General features: G+C 45.7%; 1 protein-coding gene and 1 pseudogene across 1 annotated transcript; one reads left to right on the forward strand and one right to left on the reverse strand.

Annotated features, from left to right (window-relative positions):
- Nucleotides 1-10,776: 10,776 nt before the first annotated feature.
- LOC115641935 (olfactory receptor 51I2-like) lies at nt 10,777-12,631 on the reverse strand. The gene is made up of 2 exons (XM_030545285.1): nt 11,900-12,631; nt 10,777-11,010 (listed from the first exon to the last, which is right to left on the reverse strand). Exons 1-2 carry the CDS (start codon nt 12,629-12,631, stop codon nt 10,777-10,779), a joined length of 966 nt encoding a protein of 321 aa, XP_030401145.1.
- A 10,470-nt stretch (nt 12,632-23,101) lies between these two features.
- On the forward strand, nt 23,102-24,037 carry LOC115642001 (annotated as a pseudogene).
- Nucleotides 24,038-27,286: the final 3,249 nt, after the last annotated feature.

Consider the following 27,286-nt stretch of genomic DNA (forward strand, 5'->3'; position numbering starts at 1 on the left):
CGAAGACCCAGACAGACTGCAAGGAGCTACAAGAGGAACTCTCAAATCTGTGCGAGTTCAGCGGCAGTCAGAAAAGTGAACAGAATGCTGGAAATAAATAAGAAAGGGATAGATAAAAGAACAGAAAATATAATGTTACCTCTATATAAATGTATGGTACACCCACATCTTGAATACTGCATGCAGATGTGGTCGCCCCATCTCAAAAAAGATATACTGGAATTGGAAAAGGTTCAGAAAGGGGCAACAAAAATGATTAGGGGTGTGGAAGGCTTCTGTATGTGGAGAGGTTAATATGACGGAGACGTTTCAGCTTGGAAAAGAGATGACTAAGGGGAGATATGACTGAGGTCTAGGAAATCATGACTGGTGTAGAGAAAGGAGACAAGGACGTGTTGTTTACTATTTCTCATAACAAAAGAACTAGGGGTCACCAAATCAAATTAACAGGCAGCAGGTTTAAAACAAAGCAAGTATTTCTTCACACAATGCACAGTCAACCTTTAGAACTCCTTGCCAGAGGATGTTGTAAAGACCAAGACCATAACAGCGTTTAAAAAAAGAACTAAATAAATTCATAGAAGATAGATCCATCAATGGCTATTACCCAGGATGGGCAGGTATGCTGTTTCTAATCTCTGTTTGCCAGTCGCCAGAAATGGGTGACGGGTTGGATCACTTGCTGATTCCCTGTTCTATCCATTCCCTCAGGAGCAACTGGCACTGGTCACTGTCGGAAACAGGATACTGGGCTAGATGGATCTTTGGTCTGACCCAGTAGGGCTGTTCTTATGTTCAGATTGGAGAGAGGTAGTGTGAAAGTAGAATGAATTATATAGTAAGAAAAGAAAGGATTAAAGAAATGTTGTCTGTACCTTTAAGCAAAGTTGTTGGAATGTTGCAACCAGGTGTCAGGAATACAGACATTAACATAGAACAATTGCACCGTTTAAGGGCAATTGGTGAAGCATTAGCCTTAGACCGATAACAGTTAGTAAGGAAATAGGATATGCATGCTGTGCCCCAAGTGAATTTTACTGTTTTGATTTCTTTGTCCCTTTGTCTAATTCCTGCTCTTTTATCTGTATAAATAAGTCTGTTTGGGCCTTGCATGGCCACTCACATATTCTGAATGTTATTGGCGGAGTGCTGCGCTAATAAAACAGAGTGGTCTGACAAATTGTGAGTCCTGATTCTAACTTTGACAGTAGTTACAAATGGATCTCACAATACTGGGTTACTGGGCTACAAAATGGCAGATAAAATACATTATTAATAATTGAAAATAATGCACATTGGAAAACATACTCCCAATTATATATATAAATTGATGGGGTCTAAATTAGCTGTTGCCACTCAAGAAAATGATCTTGGAGTCACTGTGGATAGTTCTCTGAAAACATCTACACAATGTGCAGCAGCGATCAAAAAAGTGAGCAGAATATTGGGAATCATTAGCAAAAGGATAGATAATAAAACAGAAAGTATCATATTGTTAGGTAATAAAGCAAGTCCTCACTCACCTCTCCAACACCCAAGGTCGTGCGGAGTTGGAATTTGGGCCCACAATTCTGTCAGAGACCAGACACTAATGCGTTGATCAACGGGCTCACACTACCCCAAAAGCTTTAGAATAAGTGTGGCGCCTTTATTAGGGGTGAGCATCAATATTTATACACAGAAGTAAACAAAGTGATTAATAAAAGATAATGGTCATGCATAATCAATCAAGATTTTACAGGAAGAGCAAGTTTAACAAGTAAATGCATAGAGATAAAGGCTAATGGCTACTTGAGGAAGGGGGTGTCATGAGTAGTTTGCAGGTCAGTGCTTTGTTCAAAAAAAGGTTCAGAAAGGATTATGCAGAGACGGCCAGTCTGGGTGTTTTTTTGGCTCCAAAGTTCACCAAAAGTTTAGACCCAACATTCCTCCATTTGTAGCTTTGAGATAACTATTAATCAAAAAGCTACACCCTATTTCAAGATCTCAAGGGCCGCTTGGCAATTTCAGCCTGGGCCAATTCGAAGAGAGTAAGGCTTTTAGCTGAAGTGGGAAAAGAATAAACTGACTTACATGAGTTTATGAGGGAGGGGACACACTGAATACAGCAACACAGTATTATAAGGACTACCATGGCCCCAACAACACCCACCAAGAGGTTTTTAACCCACCCAAATCCGGGCAGCCAATTCCATAAGGCTCCCCACCAATCATAAGGTGGCTGGCCAGAGGAGTAGTTTTTAGCCATTTCCCTTAGGTGTTTGGTACGTTGAAAAGTGTCAGAGTAGGTGTCATTTACAAAAACACAGCATTCTTCATTTATGAGGGCGCAAGTTCCTCCCTGGGCTGCTAACATCATATCTAAAGCCATTCTGTTTTGCAAAGCCAACTGGCGCAGCTGGGACATTTCCCCGGCCTGGTTCTCAAATAGGGTTGCAGTTTCATTGGTCAAAGATTCTAATAGTCCCTGTAGACGGATGATAGCACCCTTCAAGCTAGTGTGACCAGCCCACCGCTGCCAGGACAAACCATCACGGAGATTAATATCTTTGTCAGTTTCACGGATGTTACGAACGTGGGGAAAATGAGGGGGAGTGAGGGAGATCCGAGAAGGCGGTGCTAGCCATGCCAAATAACATGACCCTGCCCAATCAGGGGAGAGAAAATAATAAGCCTTGGGCCCGCACACCCAGTATGTTCCATATAATGCGTTTTGGGTATTCCATTTCTCAAAGTAGGAGGTAACCCACCACCCGTTGTACCACTGTTCCCCTGGTAACGCAGAGGGGTCGTTGTGTGAACTGCAGAGGCACAATTTGGTAGTGTTGTCCTCAAAGGGCAGTGTAGTACTGCTTGAGCAGTTGTAGAAGGCAATTGTGTATCCTTTAACAATTAGTTGGACACCTTCGAGATCTGAGCAGGGCTTTTTAAAAACTGACTCTGAAAACCTGCCCCTCCATGAAAAAGTTGAAAAGGTTGGATCGGGGTGAGGGATCCACATATGGGATAAGTGGGATGCGCAAGGCTTGAAGCCAAGATTTTTACTAAAGGCGGTGCCATTAAAATATATGTTGCATTTACTTGTTCCCACAAAAGTTGACCCTTTTTCTTTAACAAAACACAGTGATCCTGTTTGATTGGTTACCCTGAGATATTTGTTAATTGGCACTTCTGTTTTGTCCCATGTAAGATTGGGTTGGACTGGATCTTTTATTCTAGTCGGTGGCATCCAAGTTATATTAGCAGTGGTTAGGGGAATGGGTGTGAAGGGGAGTCCCTGTGCTGCATTTACTGGAAATTGAGTACATACCCAGCAATCACTTCTATTTCCTAAAATACGAGTTTTAACCTCGTGGGAATATCTAATAAAAGCATTATCTTCATAAGCAGAAAATAAACTGAAAAAGCATAAAAAACATACAGTTGTCAGAATAAAGGGTCCTCTCATTTTTTTCGAGTTAATTTAAGTCTAATGTCTGAGAGAGGTAAGCTGGTCCACTGGTCGAAGGCAGTGTCCTCAGTGATGACAAGAGCTGCTGGTCCGTCACTGTGGTCCACTACGGCTGGCTTGACGTGGGAGTGGTGGATCCAAGATTTGCGTCCTTCCAGGAACACTGCAGTCTGGGTTGTCAAAAGAACCTGGTGGGGTCCAGTAAACCTTGGCTGGAGGGTGTCGTCACGAACGAACTTTTTGGCCCAGACGAAGTCCCCTGGTTGGAACGGGTGGATTTGTTCCTCCAGCGGCACGGTCTGGGAAAACTGCGAGGCTTTCCAAAGGGTACGGAGGCGAGCCTGTAGGGAGAGAAACTGACACGCAGTCATATGATCCCCTCCCAATAGTGAAACATCAGCACGTGGTAGCGCCCCGCCTTTGAAAGGGGGGTGTCCATAGAGCAGTTCAAAGGGGGATAATCCCAATGCGCGGGTTGGGCGAGTACGAAGGTGAAACAGGACCAAGGGAAGTACCTGAGGCCACTTTAATCCTGTTTCCTGACAGTATTTAGCCAATGTAAACTTAAGTTCCCTATTCATACGCTCAACTTTCCCGCTAGACTGGGGGTGGTAGGGTGTATGAAAGGAGTGTGAAATGCCCAGTCCTTGTTCTAAATGGCCAAGGACATGACCAGTAAAGTGAGGTCCGCGATCTGAGTCGAGCACAAGAGGGATGCCAAAACGGGGTACAATATCTCTAAGGAGAATCTTCGCCACTGTGGCAGCAGTACAATTAGCAGTAGGAAAAGCTTCGACCCAGGAAGTCAGAGGGCAAACCAAAACAAGGAGGTGCTTTTTCCCAAAAGCCTTTGGCATATCTACAAAATTAATTTGAAGATGTTGAAATGGAGCAGCAGGCGGAGGTCTTCCACCCTTAATTTTGTTAAGAGGTGGAGCAGGTCCATTACGCTGACATGTGCTGCATGCTTTCACTATTGATAGGCAATAGGGTTGAATGCCTGGAGCATACCAAAAGCGAGCGATAGTGTTCACGAGGGCGTGCGTGCCGTAGTGACCCCCTTTATCATGGTGCCAGCGAACTGCCACAGGGTATGTGGAGCGAGGGAGGCAGGCTCGGCCATCTGGCATAAGCCAGGTCCCTTTGACCAGAGTGGCCCCGAGGCTTTCCCATGATTTTAGTTCAGCAGCGGGTACTGGTACGGGGTGCGGTGGAGTAAAGGAGGAGGTTGCAATAGCCAATGTGGGCATGGCTAAAGGTAAGGTGGCAGCCTTCTTGGCAGAGGCGTCAGCCAGGGCATTCCCACGGGTAACGGGGCTGCTATCTTTAGTATGGGCCCGGCAGTGAACTACAGCCAGGACAGAGGGTTTTTGGAGGGTGTCCAAAAGCTTGTGGATGAGGGGGAGGTGCTGAATGGGTTTACCGGCAGCTGTCTGGAAACCTCGAAACTTCCAGAGGTGGATATGACAATGCACAACTCCAAAAGCATATTTGCTATCAGTAAAAATGGTAACGGTTTTACCAGCGGCCAACTGGCAAGCTCGGGCCAGGGCATAGAGTTCAGCGGCTTGGGCTCCCCAGTTGCCTGGCAGTGAGGCGGCCTCTTGAATGTCCCATTCAGAGGTGACAGCATAACCAGTGAAACGCTTGCCATCAACATAGAAGGAGCTCCCATCCGAGAAGAGGATGCAATCGGGGTTGTCCAGTGGCACGTCAAACAGGTTGTCTCTTATCTGTAAGATGCTGTAAACTACTTCCACACAGTCGTGCTGGTCCTGGGGGACTGGCAGGTCAGGAAGCAAGGTAGCTGGATTAAGGGGTCCACACCTTTCAAAAATTAGGTTAGTGTCTTCTAAGAGTTCGGCCTCTAGCTGTTGCTGACGATGGGCCGAAAAGACTTGGGTTGTGCCCCTACGCAGAAGGGCTGACAAGGCATGAGAGGTCCAAACCGTGGTAAAATGACCCAGGGTTAGGCTCTTTGCCTTTGTGATCAGCAGGGCAGCTGCTGCCAGAGTCCGGGTGCAGGATGGGGTTCCCTGAGCGACAGGGTCGATTTGCTGAGAGTAAAAAGCAAGCGGGAAATGGTGGGGCCCGCTCAGCTGGGTAAGGACACCACTAGCAATTCCGCCCCTCTCGTGGACAAAAAGGTGAAAGGGTTTGCTGTAATTGGGGGGGCGGAGAGACATGGAGGAGGCCACACTGTCCTTGAGTAACTGAAAGGCTTGAATAGTGTCCGGGGACCACTGCAAAGGGTCAGGAGCAAGGTTAGCAGTGAGTCGGTGGAGCGGTTTGCTTAACTCCCCGCAGGACGGCAACCAGGGGCGACAGAAGCCAATTAATCCTAAGAAACCTCGAAGTTGTTTCTTGGTGTTCGGTAGAGGGCAGTTTTGAATAGTCTTTATGCGGGCTGGGTCCATCTGTCTTCCTTCTGGGGTTAACAGGAAGCCCAGATATCGGACCTTCTGTGAGACCCACTGAATCTTTTTAGGGTCTACCTTGTGGCCTCTGGTGTGTAGGTATAATAAAAGTGCCTTACCATCGATGCGGAGGGCAGCTTCTTCGCGATTACCTAATAGGATGTCATCTACGTATAGGACCAATGTGGATCCCTGCGGACTGGTGAAACCTTCCAAGTCGTGGCGGAGGCACTGGCTGAAAATCGTGGGGCTGTCTCTGTAGCCTTGAGGAAGTCGTTGCCAGACATAACTTTGTCCCTTCCAGGTGAAACCAAAGAGATACTGAGAGTCTGGGTGCACAGGAATGCTGAAAAAAGCTGATTTTAAGTCAATAACAGTGAACCACTCAGCATCCCAGGGGATTTGGCTGATGATAGTAGCTGGGTCAGGAACTACTGCATGAAGAGGGACCACATACTGATTAACAACTCGTAGATCCTGTACAAAGCGCCAACGAACAGGGTCTCCGTCCTTTTTAGGAGGCTTTTTGACAGGCAGTATAGGGGTGTTACAGGGAGTGCGCTGAGGGCGGACTAGCTTTTGCGCAATGAATCCCTCGATAATGGGGCGGATGCCCTTCCGGGCTTCCAGCGACAGGGGGTATTGAGGGACTGACGGGGGGGTTAAGGAAGGCTTTACCTGAATCCTTACGGGCTCTGCCGAAAGGAGCAGGCCAACATTAGTGTCAGAAATTCCCCAGAGGGTTGAAGGCAAGTCAGTGAGGTCAGGGGAGAGAGAGAGAGGTGTTTCCCAATTACCCTGAGTAGGGGCCGAATCTCCTAATACTGTCATCAATAATCCTACCCCTTTAGGAGTGCAGGTTAAAGTAGCCTCAAGCTTACAGAGTAAATCCCGGCCCATCAAAGGGATCGGACAAGCTGGGGAAAAAAGAAAACGGTGAGAAAAACATTTATCAGCATAAATAACATTCAAAGGCAAAGTGAGTCCCAGAGACTGTGGGTTGCCCTCCACCCCAGTCGCAGTTTTAACCTCAGAGGATAGCCAGGGAGAGGGGGCATGATTTAAAAGAGAGAAAGTAGCCCCAGTATCAATGAGGAAAGAGACAGGCAGTCCCTGGACTGAAAGGGTTAAACGAGGCTCTTTGCTGGGAGGGCAGAAAGTGAGAAAGGAGCCGGCTAAAGACATTAAGGAAATAAGACCATCACATTGTTTGCCTTCGCCCCCGGGGTACCGTCATTGAGGAGGCTGAGTTTGCTGCGGCTGCTGCTGTTTCCCGTAGTTGATCCAGGCCTGGGGGATGGGCTGAGCTGGTGGTGCAGGGGTGTATTCCTCACTTGTATAAGCATCTGCGGATGCAACCAGACCCTCTGGGCGTCCCCAGGGGCATTCACGTTTAAAGTGACCAGGCTGTCCGCACTGAAAACAATTTCCTGATGGCTGGGGTCGCCAGGACCCTCTTCCCCGGGCACCCTGGAATCCCCTGCCACGGCCACGGCCTTTGCCTCGAACACCACCGTGAAAAGCTAAAGCCATCAGCTTATATTCTTCCTTTTTCTCTTTCTTTTTACTACTTTCCCTTTCTTTCTCCCAGGCAAAATCAGCTACTTCCAACACTGAAGTGACTGACTCACCTCCCCAACCAGGGCGAAACTTTAAGAAGTAATCCCTTACAGGGGGCACCGACTGATTCACAAAAAATGAAATAAGAGTAGGGTGGTCTGCTTCTCTCTCAGGATCCATCTGAGTGAACATTCGGGCCCCCTCCAATAGCCTCGACCAGAACTTTCTGGGCGGCTCATCAGATTCCTGCCGAATCTGCATGAACTTAGCCTGATTAGGCGAGCGGCGAGCCATTTCCTTGAGTCTCTCTAACAATCGCTCTCTATCTGTTCGCAGCTGAGTCAGCCTTAGCTGAGTCCAGTCTAGGGGATTCCAGCCAGCGGCCAGATCCCGCCTATCCATCCAAGTAAAATTAGCTGCATTGCTATCTCCCCATGTCCTTTCTGCCATCCACAATCTACTACGTTCTTCTCCAGTCAAAACTCTACTTAACAACTGATCCACATCCGTATAAGTAGGATTATAACTTAAAAACAATCTTTCTAGAAGTTCTATGATCTTTCGGGGATTTTCCCCAAAAGACCCTGACAACTGTCCCCACTCTTTCAAATCCCATTCTAGCCATCCTTTATATTCCACAATACTAGCATGTTGCAATCGTCCATCATTGCCCATATAAGGTTGATCGTGCACCTGTAAAGGCATCTCTATAACCATACTTTTATTATTCGCAAGAGATTTGACGGAGACATCCTCTGGGCTATCCTCAGGGGGGGGCATGCACCCTGCTGTACCTGCTTGGACCTAAGCCTAGTAACTACTCCTCCCGAGGTTTGCCCCTCCAATTCCTCCTCATCCTTCTGCACAAATTCCAATCTGGGATCCTGCAGATTCCCCTCTGCTACAAGGAGAGAGTTCCCCTGCGGAGGAATAGGGGCAGGTGCAGAGGGGACCAGCTGACGAGTCAAAACACGCCGTGGTCTACACCCTTCATCGAAATAACCTGGAGGGGGTTCACTCTCGGGAGAGTACCTGACTGCCATAATTTTTAAAGATTTCCACAGCTCTGCTGCTGTGTCCCAACAAAACCAGTAACATAACTGTCCCGGATGGTCTTTTTCGATCTGGCTCTTTACTCCTCTTAAGGCAGCCTGTTCGAAAGAGCCATACGAAGGCCACCTCATCTCCGAGTCGGCCAATACCGCGGTATACCCAGTCCAATTCCTTACACATAGTGTGTACAACTTCTTCCTAGACATTCCTGTCTGTACTGGGAGTTTCCCTTCGTTCCATAACTTATTTACAATCCCCAACGGACTCTCAAGAGGCACGCTAGTCCCTTGACCCATGGTGTCTGACAGGAGCCCTCCAACTGGCGTTTACCCTGCTGTCCAATACACGACCCCTCAATATTGAATTGGCTAGGAGAAATCTCCTGTGGCGCCTTGCCAATTCATATATGAGTGGTCTGACCACTGGACAGAGGTACCGCACCAGAAGGAATCCCGGACGAGCCCCCAAATTGTTAGGTAATAAAGCAAGTCCTCACTCACCTCTCCAACACCCAAGGTCGTGCGGAGTTGGAATTTGGGCCCACAATTCTGTCAGAGACCAGACACTAATGCGTTGATCAACGGGCTCACACTACCCCAAAAGCTTTAGAATAAGTGTGGCGCCTTTATTAGGGGTGAGCATCAATATTTATACACAGAAGTAAACAAAGTGATTAATAAAAGATAATGGTCATGCATAATCAATCAAGATTTTACAGGAAGAGCAAGTTTAACAAGTAAATGCATAGAGATAAAGGCTAATGGCTACTTGAGGAAGGGGGTGTCATGAGTAGTTTGCAGGTCAGTGCTTTGTTCAAAAAAAGGTTCAGAAAGGATTATGCAGAGACGGCCAGTCTGGGTGTTTTTTTGGCTCCAAAGTTCACCAAAAGTTTAGACCCAACAATATTGCCGCTATATAAAACTATGGTATGTCCACATCATGAGTACTGCATGCAGATGTTGTCACTCCATCTGAAAGAGATCGATAGATAGAGAGATAGAGAGATAGACAGAGAGATAGCACAACCGATCAACCTCCACCTGGACACAGGTAAAGGTGGAATTCTCATGCACGTCGTCCACCAGGGAGTCATGATTGACAATCTCTCTGAGGATGCCTGCAGCAGCCTGGCTGCTCTCAATCCCTGAGTGATTCTGGTCCTCAGAGATGGTATTAAAATCCCCATTCAGGCCCAGGCACTAGTGAAGATCCAAAGTGCTGAGGAAGGCAGATGCCTGTTGATAGAAACACACCCACTCGGGGTCTGTATTTGGGGTGGGGGTAGACACTGAAGTCAACATCAGCCCCTCCACACAGTCCTGGAGGTGCAGCAGGCAACTTGGTGTGACCTCAGCAACTCCCAGCGTGTAAGGCTGTAGGTAGCGGGAGAACAGGTTGGACACCCCAACCGAATGAGTGCTGAGGTGTCTACAGTATAACCGAACCCTCACTGCAGCCGCCAACAAGTCTTGGCAGCTAGATCTATGTGGGTTTCCTGCAGGCAAACCATAAAGTACCTTACTTCACAAAGGAAGGAGAGCACCTGGCAACTGTGGAGACCCCCCCGAGAGCCTCTGGTGTTCAGTGTTGTAAAGATGGTTGGTTTCTTTATGAAGGCTGAGATGAAACCTCATGGACAGGGAATCACCAGCCGGGCTTGCAACAATCTCCGACCAACCCGAAAGCCTTGTCACAGAAGTTGCAGGTCCACGGGTAGACAAGGATGTCCTACCTCCTAGTTACCCTCCACTTCTCCAAAACAGCCCTTTTTGCTCTAACACACTGTACCCCACTCGCCTCCGAGAGATAAGATAGATCCCAGGAGTCCTGACGAGATCTCTCTCTCTCCACAGAGAGTAACAGTGTAAGAATAAACATTGAAATGTTAACACTAGCCAGCCCCCTTTAAGTGTCTTCCGATAAGATGTGAAAACATGTTGGTTTTAAGATGACTGGGCTGCAGCTGTCAAGGGGAAGGGAAGACAAGAGGAAGTGACAGGGGCAGGGCCTTGGGGAGAAGACACACAGCAGGGTTGAGATTTTACAAAGGACATGGGGTAAGATTGCAATTTCAGAGATCCAGCTATGAGCAATTAGATAGGTGGTAACCCAGTGTAGTGCACACACAGACTGACTCCCCAGTTCATCACATTGACACAGCACAAGAAGCACAGGAAAGGGTTTAATCTCACTTTGACTATCCAGGAAGTGATTCAGGGAAGAGGCCTCAGCATCGTACACCAGCCAGCTCTGCGCAGAGCTCAATCTGAGATCCAGATCACAAGGAGAAAACATTTAGGTCTCTTTATGAGTAAAGAGCTGGAGCAGTCTGTCCCGGATCTGTTTGGTCCTCACCCCATAAATAATGGGGTGCAGCACAGGAGGAACGGGGTGGTACACACTGGCAATGAAAATCAGGACATGCAGTGGTACATTGTGGCCAAATCGCAGCACAAGAGAGGAGAATAAATCTGGGAAGTACAAAGCTGAGATGGCAAAAAGGTGAGAGATGCAGGTTGTCCTAGCAATCTTTCCCAAATCTGAACCTTACAGTCCAGAAAATGAGATACTAGCATGAATTTCCCTAAGCTTAATTACCAGCTTAGATTTGATAGGCTGCCACCACCCAAAAATATAGTGATTTGGGGCACTCTGACCTCCCCACCTTCCCTGGGGATCCCAAGAACCCAGATCCCTTGGGTTCTTAAAACAAGGAGAAATAAACCATTCCCCCACCTCTCCCCCTCCCAGAATTTCCCTCCCTGGGCTATTCTGAGATACTGATCTAACCTCTTAAATCACCATACAGAGAAGCATCTCCCTTCCCTTCCTCAAAGAGGCAAACAGATTCAAGGAAAACAGAGAGAGATTTTATCACTCCCTATCTCCCCCACCCGTCCTGGTGAGTTATTCCAATCCCCTGGGATAAAACAAGGGAAACAGAGAAAAACCAATCAATCAGGTTCTTTAAAAAGAAATCTTTTAATAAAAGAAAGGAAAAAGTAAGAATTATCTCTGTAACTTCAAGATGTAAATATTACAGGGTCTTATAGCTTACAGACACCAGAAAAAGACTTTCCCACCAGTACCAATACAAATCAAAATATTCCCAGCAACTACACATATAAAAGTTAACCAGCCAGATCCACAATTGCAAATAGAGTTAAAACAATTAAAAAAGCCTAAACCGCCTGTTTTACTTACTTTATGAAAAGAAACTTAGAGAGCCTGTAGTAATGTCTGGTCTCTCTCAGACCCTCCGAGAGAAGAACAAAGAACTCACACCCAAACTTCCCTCCACCCAGTTTTGAAAGTATTTTGTCTCCTGATTGGTCCTCTGGTCAGGTGTTTCAGGTCACTGTTTGTTAACCCTTTTATAGGTGAAAGAGACATTAACCCTTAGCTATCTGTTTATGACACAGGTCCCAAAAGTTTTGAGCCAGGCATCTTTTGTGAGGAGGCGGAAGATGGCCCGGAGGATCTCAGTATAGGACATGGCGATAAAAAACCCATCCATTCCGATCACAGAGAGAAGATCAAACAGGCCATAGTAACTACTGATGCTGATGTCAGTGCAGGCCAGCTTCACCACAGCTATATGTCCACAGTAGAAGTGTGGGATGATGTTGGTTCTGCAATATGGCCACTGACTCGCCAATAAGGGATAAGGTAATGCGAATAAGCCACTGTGCAGCACCATGGCCAGGCCTATCTTGACCACAACAGAGTTTTTTAGGGTCATGGAATATCTCAGAGGATTGCAGATGGCCACATAGCGATCAAAATCCATGACCACGAGGATTCCAGACTCCATCACTGAGAAGCAGTGAACAAAGTACATCTGGGTGAGGCAGGCACTGAAATCAATCTCCCTGGAATTGAACCAGAAGATGCTCAGCAGTTTCGGTAGGGTGAATGTGGACATGACCTGGTCGCTGAGGGACAGCATGCAGAGGAAATAGTACATGGGCCCATGGAGGCTCGGCTCCCTCTTCACAATGAACAGGATGGTGAAGTTACCCAACACGGCTATGGTGTACATGGCACAGAAGGGAATGGAGATCCAGATATGGGCAGCCTCTAGGCCAGGAATGCCTAGTAGGATGAAGTTGGAGGGGTTGGTGAAGTCGGTTCTGTTAGAATCTGACATGGAGTAGGGGAGAAAGTGTCCAACTGTGACATATAAAGGTGTCTTCTGCATGTACCCTATGTTCCCCTGACATTCTGTGTGTTCCCAGGATCACGGGTGATAGTCGCAGTAGAAATGCCTGCATGGAGAGACAACGTTAATATGAGACACTGCATGCACTTGTGGAGGCTGTTCTTATGAGAGAAGCAGATTGATCGCTCTTCACACACTGAAAAATGAGATTTTCATTATTCAGAAAAAATAACTATGAACAATGACCCTTCGTAATCCAATTCCATATTTGTATTGAGCTCCCTGCATTAAGAAATCTCTACACTTTGTGGTGGGGGAACCTTCAGAGGCACCAGTAAGAAACACAAGTGTGGATACTGGTTATCTATCACCGTTCCTTAATGCAATGAGAGCCAGGATAGGGAGTCCATACTGAAGAGAGGTCCTCATTCATCTAGTTGCTCAAACTCAGTGAGGGGAAAAAAAAAAACTTTTCCGAAGACATGTTGTCATAAACAGATGGTTAAGGGTTAATGCCTCTTTTACCTGTAATGGGTTAAGAAGTTCACCTAGCCTAGCTGACACCTGACCGGAGGAACCAATAGGGGAACAAGATGTTTCAAAAGGAAAGAAGGAAGTTTTCCTTTGTTTAGTCTGAGTTTCAGTTTCAGCTGGAGTGAAAAAGATCAAGGAACCAGCCTCTTCTCAGAGTAGTAAGTTTTAGAAAATAATCAATAAGTTTATGTTTATTTTCCTTGTAACTTGTCTTAGTACCATTAAGGGAATTATCAAATTTGGGCATTCTTGTGTGTATTAAGATTTTTGCCCAGGGGAACATCCTCTGTGTTTGGAATCTGTTGTCTGTGAGAGTAGCTGGTATGCTAATCTCTCCAGAGGGTTTTCTTTTACCTTTCTTTTCTTTAATTAAAAGCCTTTTTTCTTAATTCCTGATTGATTTTTTCCTTGTTTTTAGATACAAGGGGATTGGATCTGGATCCACCAGAAGTTGGTGGGAGAAAGGAGGGGTGATGGTTAATTTCTCCTTGTTTTAAGATCCAAGGCGTTTGGATTTGTCTTCACCAGGAAATTGGTGACGTCTCTCAAGACTACCCAGGGAAGAAAAATGGTGCTTGGGGGTGGTGGCAGCGATACCAGATCTAAGCTGATAATTAAGCTGAGAAGTGTCCATGCAGGTCCCCACATCTGTACCCTAAAGTTCGGAGTGGGGAAGGAATCTTGACATGGTGGTAGTGGTGGGATTTTTTAGGAACCAAAAGCCAGATTTTTTTTTCCTCCTTTGAGATGCTGGGGAAGCAGTGAAGGAGAGATACCCTGAAGGCAAACAGATAAGAGATTCTAACAGAGGGCTTTTTGTTAGAAGGGAAGCTTCAGCTGTGATCACTGGAGGCTCATTAACATAGCCAAGGCAAGTCACAAAAACCTGTTTTACTTGTTTTTTTTCCTAAAAAGTCACATTACAGTAACCAAGGATTCCAAGCTGTTCCCCGCCCCCCTCAGATAGCTAAGGTAGACCAGGGGGAAAATGTCAGGCAAAGGAAAAAAAAAAAACATACAACAGCAGCTAGAGTTAGCCAAACTCCAGGCTGAGGAGAGCCGAAAAGAACATGACAGACAGATGGCCAGGGCTGAGGCTGCCCACAAAAGAGCTATGGAGGAGAAACAAAAAGAGAGGGAGGTGAGACAAAAAGAGATGTTGGAGAGGGAAAGAGAGAGAAAGCATGAACTGGAATTAGCAAGGGCTAAGCAGGATGTACCAGCCAACCCTAACAACCCTTCTCCAGGTACCGCTTCCCATCCCAGAAAATTCCCCACCTACAAGGCAGGTGATGATACTGAGGCCTTCTTAGAAAATTTCGAATGGGCTTATACAGCATCTCTACAAACCAGTACATGATAGAGCTGAGGCCACAGCTCAGTGGACTCTTAGCAGAGGTGGTGGCTGAAATGCTTAAGGAACACATGAACGATTATAAACTTTTTCAGACTAAAGCCAGAATCAGAATAGGGCTAACACCTGAGCATGCCCTTTGGTGGTTCCGAGCCCTGAGGTGGAAACCAGATGTGTCATTTACCTGACACGCCTACCACATTGGAAAGAATTGGGATGTGTGGATATCAGGAGCAAATGCTAACTCTCTGGCAGAGCTGTCCTTCCTAATGCAAATGGAGCAGTTCTTAGAGGGTGTTCCTGAGGAAATAGAAATGTACATCCTAGATGGGAAGCCCAAAACGGTAACCGAGGCGGGGGAGATTGGAGACAAATGGGTGGAAGTGGCAGAAAAGAAAAAAACTACTAGCAGTTGGAGTAAATATCAGAGGGGGCAAACTGAAACCAAACCCTGTCATCAGGGGCAACCCAAGGCCCCACCTACAACCCAAGGAAAGCCACAGACACCTTATTGTACCATCTCACCAGTCTCCAGCAACCCACCTCATCCCAGTGACGAGTCAGCTGGGCGATGTTTTAAATGTAATGAACTGCGACATATAAAGGTCCACTGCCCCAAGAACCCCAACCGATTACAGTTCATTACACCATAATCACACCAAAGATCCCCAGGCCCAGATGCTTCTCCAATACCCTCGGAGCGAAGGGAAACCTTGAGAGTGGGCAGAAAGAAAGTTATCACGTGGAGAGACACTGTGGCACAAGAGTCAGCTATCCACCAATCGTTAGTGGACCCCAAATTCATCAACCCAGAAGCCCAAGTGACAATTCACCCATTCATGTCAAAATCTTTAAACTTGCCTACAGCTGAGTTTCCTGTCCAGTACAAGGGCTGATCAGGAATGTGGACTTTTGCAGTCTATGCTAATTATCCCATCCCCATGCTACTGGGGGAAGACTTGGCCAACCATGTGAAGCGGGCCAAGAGAGTGGAAATGGTCACACGCAGCCAAGCCAGGCAAGCTTCTACACCCATCCCTGTTCCTGAGCCATCCACCAGGGGCCCGTCTGTGTTACCAGGGACTCAGACAGAGGTGGTAGAACCGGATCTTCTACCCATGAATGCTACAGACATAGTGCATCCAGTCCCAGAACCAGAACTGGTAAAGCAACCAGCACCAGAACCATTGCCAGCACTGACTCCAGTGCTTGCAAACCCATCTACATCTCCGATGTCAGAGGGTGCCAGCGAGCCTGAACTGGCAGAAACAGCAAACAACCTTACCCAAGAGGCTCAGCCAGAGCCTGAAATATCACATAGTGCACCAGTGGAGAGCGGTTCATAATCAACGAAAGCAACCCCATCACCTACATCGCTTCCAGAGGGACCAAGCCCAAGTCCACAGTCCAAGGAGGAACTGATGTCTTCAGCATCAAGGGAACAGTTCCAGGCTGAGCAGGAAGCAGATGACAGCGTTCAGAAAGCTTGGGTGGTGGCATGGAGCACCCCACCGCCTCTCAGCTCTTTTAAACGATCCTGATTTGTTGTAGAACAAGGACTTTTATACAAAGAGACTCTTTCTGGTGGACACCAGGAAGACTGGCATCCACAAAAACAGTTGGTAGTTCCAACTAAGTGCTGGGTAAAGCTCTTAAGCTTATCCCATTATCATCCCAGTGGCCATTCTGGGGTGAACAGAACCAAAGACAGGTTGGGGAAGTCCTTCCATTGGGAGGGGATGGGCAAGGAAGTTACTAATTATGTCCGGTCTTGTGAGGTGTGCCAAAGAGTGGGAAAGCCCCAAGACCAGGTCAAAGCCCCGCTCCAGCCCCTCCCCATAATTGAGGTCCCATTTCAGCGAGTAGCTGTGGATATTCTGGGTCCTTTCCCAAAAAAGACCCCCAGAGGAAAGCAGTACATACTGACTTTCATGGATTTTGCTACTTGATGGCCAGAAGCAGTAGCTCTAAGCAACACCAGGGTTAAAAGTGTCTGCCAGGCATTAGCGGACATTTTTGCCAGGGTAGGTTGGCCCTCCGACATCCTTACCGATTCAGGAACTAATTTCCTGGCAGAGACCATGAAAAACCTGTGGAAAGCTCATGGAGTGAATTACTTGGTTGCCACCTGTCATATAACCTAGTCCCAGATTTGGACCTTAGCGTCCAAAATATGGGGGTTAGCATGAAAAACCTCCAAGTTAGTTACCAGATTGGACCTGGTACTGCTGCCACCACCCAAAAAATTAGAGTGTTTTGGGGCACTCTGGTCCCCCCAAAACCCTTCCCTGGGGACCCCAAGACCCAAACCCTTGAGTCTCACAACAAAGGGAAAGAAATCTTTTCCCTTCCCCCCTCCAGGTGCTCCTGGAGAGATACACAGAAGCACCCTCCGTGAATCTAAGCAGAGGGAGTCCACCCTCTGTAATTCCAGTCCAGGAAACAAAAGCACTTTCCTCTTCACCCAGAGGGAATGCAAAATCAGGCTAGTAAATCTAACACACACAGACCTCCCCCTGACTTCTTTCTCCCACCAATTCCCTGGTGAGCTGCAGACCCAATTCCCTGAAGTTTCCCACTAAAGAAAACTCCAACAGGTCTTAAAAGAAAGCTTTATAGAAAAAGAAAGAAAAATACATACAAATGGTCTCTCTCTATTAAGGTGACAAATACAGGGTCAATTGCTTAAAAGAATATTGAATAAACAGCCTTATTTAAAAAGAATACAATTCAAAGCACTTCAGCAATTATAGACATGTAAATACAAAAGAAAAAACCTACTTTGTACTTACAACTTGGAAACAGAAGATTAGAAAGCAGGAAATAGAAAAAAATCCTTCTCTAGCTGAGAGAGATTCAGGCAGAAGACAAAGAACTCAGACACACAATTCCCTCCACCCAGAGTTGAAAAAAATCCTGTTTCCTGATTGGTCCTCTGGTCAGGTGGTTCAGATTACTTCTTTCCAGGTGAAAGAGACATTAACCCTTAGCTATCTGTTTATGACACCACCTCTTACCACCATCAAACCAATGGCCTGGTGGAGAGGTTTAATGGAACTTTGGGGGCCATGATACGTAAATTCATAAATGAACACTCCAATGATTGGGACCTAGTGTGGCAGCAAGTGCTTTTTGCCTACAGGGCTGTACCACATCCCAGTTTAGGGTTTTCACCATTCGAACTTGTGTATGGCCACGAGGTTAAGGGGCCATTATAGTTGGTGAAGCAGCAAAAGGAGAGGTTTACGCCTTCTCCAGGAACTAACATTCTAGACTTTGTAAGCAACCTACAAAGCACCCTCCGACACTCTTTAGCCTTTGCTAAAGAAAACTAAAGGATGCTCAGGAAGAGCAAAAGGCCTGGTATGATAAACATACCAGAGAGCGTTCCTTCAAAGTAGGGGACCAGGTTATGGTCTTAAAGGTGCTATAGACCCATATGATGGAAGCGTCATGGGAAAGGCCATTCACGGTCCAAGAGCTCCTGGAAGCTGTCAACTATCTCATAGCATTCCCCACCTCAATCCCAAAGCCTAAAGCGTACCATGTTAATTCTCTAAAGCCCTTTTCTTCCAGAGAATTAAAGGTTTGTCAGTTTACAGCCCAGGGAGAAGATGACGCTGAGTGGCCTGAAGGTGTCTACTACGAAGAAAAAAGTGACGGTGGCATGAAAGAGGTGAACCTCTCTACAACCATGGGATGTCTGCAGCGGCAACAGATCAAGGAGCTGTGCACTAGCTTTGGACCAATGCTCTCAGCCACCCCAGGACGGACTGAACGGACATACCACTCCATTGACACAGGTAATGCTCACCCAATTAGAACCTCACCCTACCGGGTGCCTCCTCATGCCCAAGCTGCTATAGAATGGGAGATCCACATGCTACAGATGGGTATAATCCGCCCCTCTGACAGTGCATGGGCATCTCCCGTGTTCTAGTACCCAAACCAGATAGGGAATACGCTTTTGAGTGGACTACCATAAGCTCAATGCTGTAACTCGTCCCGACAACTATCCAATGCCACACACCGATGAGCTGTTGGAGAAATTGGGATGTACCCAGTTCATCTCTACATTAGACTTAACCAAGGGATGCTGGCAAGTACCGCTAGATGAACCTGCCAAGGAAAGGTCAGCCTTCATCACCCATTCAGGGGTGTGTGAATTTATTATGCTTCCTTTCGGGCTGCGAAATGCACCCGCCACCTTCCAAAGACTTGTAGATGGTCTCCTAGCAGGATTGGGAGAATATCCAGTTGCCTACCTCGATGATGTGGTCATTTTTTCCAATTCATGGGCAGAACATCTGAAGCACCTGGAAAAAGTCTTTGAGCTCATCAGGTAGGCAGGACTAACTGTTAAGGCTAAAAAGTATCAAATAGGCCAAAACAGAGTGATTTATCTTGGACACCAGGTGGTTCGAGGAACAATAAATGCCCTACAGGCCAAGGTGGATGTTATCCAAGAGTAATTTCCATGTATGTAACATTGTGGACTCTCCCTTCCCTGGCCTGCACCCTTGGTTTGTCATTATATTATTAATTATTATTATTATTATTATTATTATTAATTTCAGCAAGAATGCAGCTGTGACAGCATCATCATCATTCAGTGTCCCCAAGGGAGATGTGTGACTAATCGACATCACACGAACAACCCGGATTCCAGGAATAGATCCTGCTCAGAGTTGCTGCTGTGGTATGGTTGGGTACCATCACCACTCACCCCCTGTGATTTCGCATCCTGCATTTGCCATTGACCGTGATGAGGGTTAAAGTTGGTTCACAGGAAGCCAAGCAGTTGAGATTCCCTGATGGCCAAGTGGCCCCCAAGGGAATGTGCAGACATGCTTCATATAGACAGTTGCTTTCTATCTGAACAGATACTGTCTGCTGCCTGTGCAACCTCTCTGATGACTCCTTGTCCTTTAGGGTGAAGATCTCTGGTGTCAGCGGCTCCCCTTCTAGCAGGAATTAGGTACTTTGGCAGGTTTCACTATTTTTCAAGTGCAAACTTGGCGTGAAAAGGCTGCACGCTGTTTACATGTGTCGATGTTCTGAGCAGTAGCAGAGGACTCAGCTGGGCTGTTGGGGTGACTCAATGATCGGGCTGAAGGGCAGGCAGCACTAAGTAGCTTGGGAACCCCTCCCTTACATCTGCCGAAACTCCACAGTGGGCTCTTCAAGCTACAGAGGAACCTGACATTCAAAGCGAGCTCAGAGTCTTAAAACCCTGATGCCCCAAATCAGGATTTCTCCAGGGGTTCCTTTTCTAGAGGTGCCATGTTCTCTGGCCCCAATTCTGCCAGAGGCTGAGTTAGAGAAGACACCATGAAATATCAGAGACTAGTTTCCAAATTTCCTCAGGTTTATTTGCTGCTGGAAATTTAATCAGCAAAAGCAATTTCAAAGTCACGATGGAACAGAACCGCTCATCTGTTTTTTCAGCAGAATAGAGCAAAGGCGCAGCAAAGGGGAGTGCAATAGCGTTTGTATGTAATTTATACCCATCATCTCTTACACGAGCATAGTTAAAATATATTGTACACAGTCAACAGGACATTAGTGCAATACCAGTGATTGCAGTATTCACTCATGTGTGACGTCAACCCCAGTGCAGTAACTATGCGTGTTAGCTTGTAACTTGCCAGATAAGTACCGACCCTGGCATGGGGAGAGGATGCAGGTCCTGTGAGGATGAAGAGCCACCTGTAGGCTGAACAAACTCTCTAGAATCAGTCAACATTGGCCAGGCAAGGCGCTTCAGCTTCTCTTGGATTGATTCTTGGGGGCCAGAGTAAGGGAGAGTTAATACAGTCTGGTTCTGACTGAATTTACACATGAAAGTCTGGAGTGTGGCTAGAGATATCACTGTTATTCAGCTTAGAACTTCTCCTAACAATTTATCTCTTGTGTTGCAAACAGGCAGAAGAACAATTTGGATTCTCAGTAGTGGAGAAAATAAAAAAGGATATAAAATAAAGCAATAACATGCATTTATAAATAGCTTCAGTGCAGGACAGATAAATACAATGACCGTTTTCATCATGCATGCACCATGTGTTTACATACATGTCATGATACAAGGGGCCACACTCAGAAGTGCAGGGCCAGAAAGAGTGTGTGTGTGTGAAGAGTGTAACAGAGTTCAAAAGAGAACTACATAAATTCATGGACGATGGATCACTTGATGATTCCCTGTTCTGCTTATTCCCTCTGGGGCACCTGTCATAAGCCCCTGTTGAAGACAAGATACTGGCCTAGATGGACCTTTCATCTTGCCCGCTATGGCTGTCCCCATGTTTTTATGTTCTAAGGTGTCATAAACAGATAGTTAAGGGTTAATGTCTATTTTTCCTGTAAAGGGTTAAGAAGCTCAGTAAACCTGGCTGACACCTGACCAGAGGACCAATGGAGGGACAAGATACTTTCAAATCTTGGTGGAGGGAAGTCTTTGTTTGTTTTGTTTGTATTGTTGGTTGTTCGCTCTTGGACAAAGAGGGACCAGACGTACAACCAGACTCTCCAAATCTTTCTGAATCCGTCTTTCATGTTTCAAAATTGTAAATATAGCCAGGCAAGGTGGACTAGTCTTATGTTTATTTTCTTTCAATTTGTGAATGCTTTTTCTTTTGCTGGAAGGATTTTTACCTCTGTTTGCTGTAACTTTGAATCTCAGGCTGTGGGGGGGAGTCCCTCTGGGCTACATGAATCTGAGTACCCTGTAAAGCATTTTCCATCCTGATTTTACAGAGATAATTTTTATCTTTTCTTTCTTTAATTAAAAGCTTTCTTTTTTAAGAACCTGATTGATTTTTTCCTTGTTTTAAAATCCAAGGGACTGAGTCTGAACTCACCAGGGATTGGTGGGGTGAGAGGACGGGGGGAAGGTTAATTCCTCTTTGTTTTAAGATCCAAGGAATTTGTATCAGTGTAGCCTCTCAGGGTAACCCAGGGAGGGGAAAGTCTGGGGGGAAAAAGAGGGGGATGGTTAATTTCTCCTTGTTTTAAGACCCAAGGAGGTTGGGTCTTGGGTTCCCCAGGGAAAGTTTTGGGGGAACAGGAAGTGTACCAAACACTATATTTTTGGCTGGTGGCAGCGTTATCAGATCTAAGCTAGGAATTAAGCTTAAAAGTAATCATGCAGGTCCTCACTTTTTGGACACTAAAGTTCAAAGTGGGGGAAAAAAACCTTGACATAAGGTCACAATGGTAAAATCATAAAGTGCTCAATTAGGGCTGTGGAATTCACAGCCAGTTTTGAAGGGGTTCTTGTCATAGCATTCCCTCTCAGATCTGAACCTTAGAGTTCAGAAAATGAGATACTAGCACCTGAATCCTCTAAGCTTAATTATCAGCTTACATCTGATAACACAGCCACCACCCAAAAATATAGTGTTTTGGGGCACTCTGACCTCCCCAACCTTCCCTGGGGACCCCAAGAACCCAGATCCCTTGGGTTCTTAAAACAAGGAGAAATAAACCATTCGCCCACCTTTCCCCCTCCCAGAATTTCCCTCCCTGGGCTATCCTGAGAGATACTGATCCAACCTCTTAATTCACCATACAGAGAAGCATCTTGCTTCCCGTCCACAAAGAGGCAAACAGATTCAAGGAAAACAGAGAGAGATTCTATCTCTCCCCCCTCCCGTCTCCAGCGCCCGTCCTGGTGAGTTATCCCAATCCCCTGGAATAAAGCAAGGGAAACAACAACAAAAATCAATCAGGTTCTCTAAGAGAAATCTTTTAATAAAAGAAAGGAAAAAGTAAAGAATTATCTCTGTAACTTCAAGATGTAAATATTACAGGGTCCTATAGCTTACAGACACCAGAAACTTTCCCCCCAGTACCAATACAAATTACAGACTTTCCCCCCAGTACCAATACAAATTAAAATATTCCCATCAACTACACATATAAAAGTTAACCAGCCAGATCCACAATTGCAAATAGAGTAAAACAATCAAAAAGCCTTAACCGCCTGTTTTTACTTACTATTTGAAAAGAAACTTAGAGAGCCTGTAGTAATGTCTGGTCTCTCTCAGACCCTCCGAGAGAAGAACACACAACGGACAAAGAACACACACAAAAGCTTCTCTCCACCCAAATTTAAAAGTATCTTGTCTTCTGATTGGTTTTCTGGTCAGGTGTCCAGTTCCCTGCTTGTAACCCTTTACAGGTAGAAGAGACATTAACCCTTAACAATCTGTTTATGACAGTTCTAAATCTTTCTGATTTACACCACAAAATATTTCTAACTAGTAGGTGTCAGCTGGGAACTCCCTGGGAGCAGGTTAACTCATAGCTGCCTATTTCAGGGCTTCATTCACCTCCTCAGAATCATCTAACCATGGACACTGGTTATTGAGGTGGATGAGCTACAAGTCTGATCCAGTTTGACTAATCAGAACCATGTAAATCCAACAGTATGTTTTTGCTTATTTTGAGCTCTGGCAGACTGTAGAACTGCAATGAAAGCAGAATGCTTTCTTCCTAAATATCATCCAATCACCTCTGATTTTTATTTTAGGAAGGACATTTAAGAACTCCTCAGACCTGCCCAGTACATTATGTCAGCTATCAATGACACCAAATTAAATTCTGTAATATTCCTTCAAACCAGGCTACCAAGTCATAGAGACGCACATATCTGGATTTCTATCCCATTCTGCTTCATTTATGTTATTTCAATAGTAGGAAATTCAGTCATTCTGTTCATTGTAAAAACAGACCCAAGACTCCATGAGCCCATTTACATTTTCCTTTCCATGTTGGCCATCACAGACCTTGGTATATCGATAATGACCATTCCAATGATACTGGGCATTTACTTGCTTAACTCTAGGCAGATCAGCCTCGATGCATGTTTAGCCCAGCTCTTCTTCATCCACTTGCTTCAGTGCATTGATTTCTCTTTGCTGTTGTTGATGGCCCTTGACCTCTTCATTGTGATCCATAACCCACTGAGATATGCTTCCATCTTAACCCAGCCGAGAATAGCCAAGATGGGACTGGTGGCTGTGATAAGAGCAATGGTCATAATTCTTCCACTTCCCTTTCTCCTGAAACAGTTCCAATATTGTAAAGGCAATGTTCTTTCCCATTCCTACTGCCTTCACTAGGAGGTCATGAACATGGCTTGTTCCAATATCACAATCAACAGCATCTATGGATTGTCTACTAAACTCTTAACAATGGGGTTGGACTCGCTGCTCATCTTCCTCTCGTATATGATGATCCTCAAAACGGTTCTGAGCATTGCATCACACAAGGAGTATCTGAGGGCCCTGAACACCTGCGTCTCACACATCTGTGTCGTCCTGCTCTTCTACACACCAGAGATCAGCTTGTCTGTGATACACAGATTTGGGAATGGCTCTTTACCGTTACATCAGATTCTCCTGGGCTACATCTCCCTGCTTCTCCCACCTCTGATCAACCCAATTGTGTACAGCGTGAAAAGCAGACACCTTTGTGAGAGGATAATCAGGGTGTTCATCAAGTGAAGGGTCAGTTCACCGCCTGGATCCAGTGACAGTGGAGACAAATAAATTGGGCCACCTATTGCATCCTGGACCCTTACATCCTAGATGACATGAGTTATTGATCTCCACTTGTAGACAGGTTCAGACAGGGTCTAAGGCTGGTGAGGGAGAACTGGACACTGTGGGAGGGAGACCAAGGCATACAGCAGCATTTATAAAGTGATTATGTTTGTGGAGACTCAGGAGATCAGTGAGATGTTCACCCATAAAGAACCATATTGGCTGCTTTTCTGACCTCACAATTCCTGTCGATAATCAATAAAGAGAAGGGATATGGATGCCCTTTCCCATTACACCTGGCCTGTCACTGTCTCATGTCTGGCTAAACATCCAAGGGCCATGAAAACAGCTGCTCAGTCCACTCCCCACCGAGGCAGAGCAGAACTGCATGTGTGAGGAATGGCCTGACACACAGAAGCCCTGGTAAGAGACTCAGACCAAGGTTCGCTCCCCTTCTGCACCTTTTGTGCTGCCCCAGCAATGCAAAACTGTGGAAACTGGCCTCAGCTCAGGCCCAGCAAGTTCCTATCCCAGCCCAGGCCATTCAGTGTAGGGTAAGCACCTTTCGAACAGGCAAAAGTGGAACATAGGCCGGGAGCCCTGTTCCTTCAGTGTCCCCACCTTGTGCTCCCTTTCTTCCACTTGGAGGTCCTATCCCCTGCTCCTCCTCTTCCACCGATGCTCAAACCCTTGTTCAAGCCGGAAGCCAGAGCTGGGACATGGAAAGAGCTGATCACGGAGCCACAGCCTCTGTGAGAAGCCCCACATTGTCCAGCTGCCCTGGGCAGGGGACAGGGGGGACAAGAGAATGTGTCATCCTATGTCTCTGCCCCTCAGAAATCATCCCCAGAGAAGATGGAGAGTCTGGAAATCCCCATAGCAGCTTGGGCTCCTAGGGTAGATGTAACTGTGCTTTTGTGGGTCATAATTGTGAATACCAAATTTAGGACAAACTACTGAGAAATAGGGTAGACAGACCCCAAAACTGGTGATTCTTCTCCTGTGAGATATACGAAACCAGAAATGGAAAGTAAACTTCTGCTTCACCACAATGGCTAACAAGAAATCATAAAAGCAGTTTGCTTAGATATTCCAGTCCTTATATCCCCATCAAAACTATTAGATTGAAAGATGTGTTGTTCTTTAAAACCAATTTAATGTAATAACAGGTTCATTTGATCCCAAAGGACCAGCAGCACAGACAGGTCAATATATAACTCAGATCTTACCCAAAAATCATGCTGATTTCTAATCCTTTGCTATCTATAAGCTAAAGGTTTATTTATAGAAAGAAAGAAAGAAAGAAAGAAAGAAAGAAAGAAAGAAAGAAAGAAAGAAAGAAAGAAAGATGAGAGTTAAAATTGGTTAAAGAAGTCAAATACATACAATAAATGCAAAGTTCTTTTTTCAGGCTTGTAGCAGTGATGGAATAAGCTGTAGGCTTGAGAAGCCTCTGATTGCTTCTTAATCATTGGAAGGACCTCAGTCCATTGGTTAGAATGCTCCCATTACATAAATTCATAGTCCACAGGCTTGATCAGGAAAGAAGCAGAAATGGAGGTAGTTCCTTTCACAGTCTTTTACAGAGTCTGCCATGTGCAGGGAAATCCATTTCTTCAAACACAGCCCTCAGCACAGCTAGTGGAAAATCACAGGTGAGAAGCTGGGGTTTGGAATCACATAGGCAAGACACATCTCCATCATAATTTTGCTTAGTCACGGCAGTAAATCATTACCTATACCCGCAAAAAGAACAGGTATCAGAGGGTAGCCGTGTTAGTCTGGATCTGTAAAAGCAGCAAAGAATCCTGTGGCACCATCATAATATTTCCATTACATGCATCTGAGGAAGTGGGTATTCACCCACGAAAGCTCATGCTCCAAAATGTCTGTTAGTCTATAAGGTGCCACAGGATTCTTTGCTGCTTTTAAAGATCCAAAACGCCAAAAAGAACAGGAGTACTTGTGGCACATTAGAGACTAACAAATTTGTTTCAGCATAAGCTTTCGTGGGCTGCAGCTCACTTCTCTGGATGCACAGAATGGAACACACAGACAGGAGATATTTATACATAAGAGAACATGAAAAAATGGAAGTATGCATACCAACTGGAAGAGTCCAATCAATTGAGATGATATTCCTGGGTCATCTGCCATAGAAGGGGATCGGGCACACTAACTGTCATAAACATAGAGATAAGGGTTACATAAAATCCCTCCCTGGTAGTGGACTAAATCGCTTTACCTGTAAGGGGCGAAGAAGCTCAAATAACCTGTTTGGCACCTCACTAAAAGGACCAATAAGGAAAGAAGATACTTTCAAATCTCGGGTGGGAGGGGAGGTTTTGGTTGTGCTCTTCGTTTGTTCCCTTTCCGGATGGAGAGAGAAACCAAGCAATCCCATCTCCTAAACATATCCCTGAAATAATCCATTTAAGAATTGCAGAAATTGTGAGGCAAAGAAATGCATTAGGTTATCTTTTGTTTTAGTTTCTGAATTCTCCCTATACTAAGGGATGTCCTTGCCTGCAGGTATATGGGATCTTGGGGAGCAATTACCACACAGCTGGGGTTCCAATTAATTTATTTATTAAAGGGAAAAAAAGGAAGTGGTGGGAATTTAATAATGAAATACGATGGGATGGGGTGTATAGGGTGTTTACAATAGACAACGATGGGGGGGTTCTTCTTATTGAACAGTGTAGGGAGTTCTAATAGTGGGCTACAGCAAGTGGGGTTCAGCACAATGGGATACAGTACAGTCAATAAGCAACTCTAGATACAGTGTGGAAATGCAAAGCGTACCCAAAAGAAATGCAAAATAAACTGGTAGCTTCTATATGAGTTAATAGCTAGATACACAATGTAACACAGTGGGATCAATGTAAATACAAAGTGTATCAGAAAAATGGAGGCAACCAATGGGGTGTTATAATTACAAGTAAAAGGTGAGTTACAGTACAACAACACAATATCAATATAAAGGCTGGGTCAAGAAACAGGAGGGGGGGAGTGAGTGATTAGTGGAATGCAGACAAGCGGCTGGAAGCAGCGAGAGACTCTGAAGCGCTGCAGGGCAAGGACAAGGGAGCAGTGTGATGGTGATCTTCGGGAGGGGAGGGGCAGCGGAGAAGTGTAAAGAAAGGCTAGAGAGAGGTTTAAGCAACAAGCGGACACCAAAAACAAAGGTAAAAAAAAGCAGCAAGGGGT

Source organism: Gopherus evgoodei, unplaced genomic scaffold (assembly GCF_007399415.2).
Source record: "Gopherus evgoodei ecotype Sinaloan lineage unplaced genomic scaffold, rGopEvg1_v1.p scaffold_36_arrow_ctg1, whole genome shotgun sequence".
NCBI classification, from domain to species: domain Eukaryota; kingdom Metazoa; phylum Chordata; order Testudines; family Testudinidae; genus Gopherus; species Gopherus evgoodei.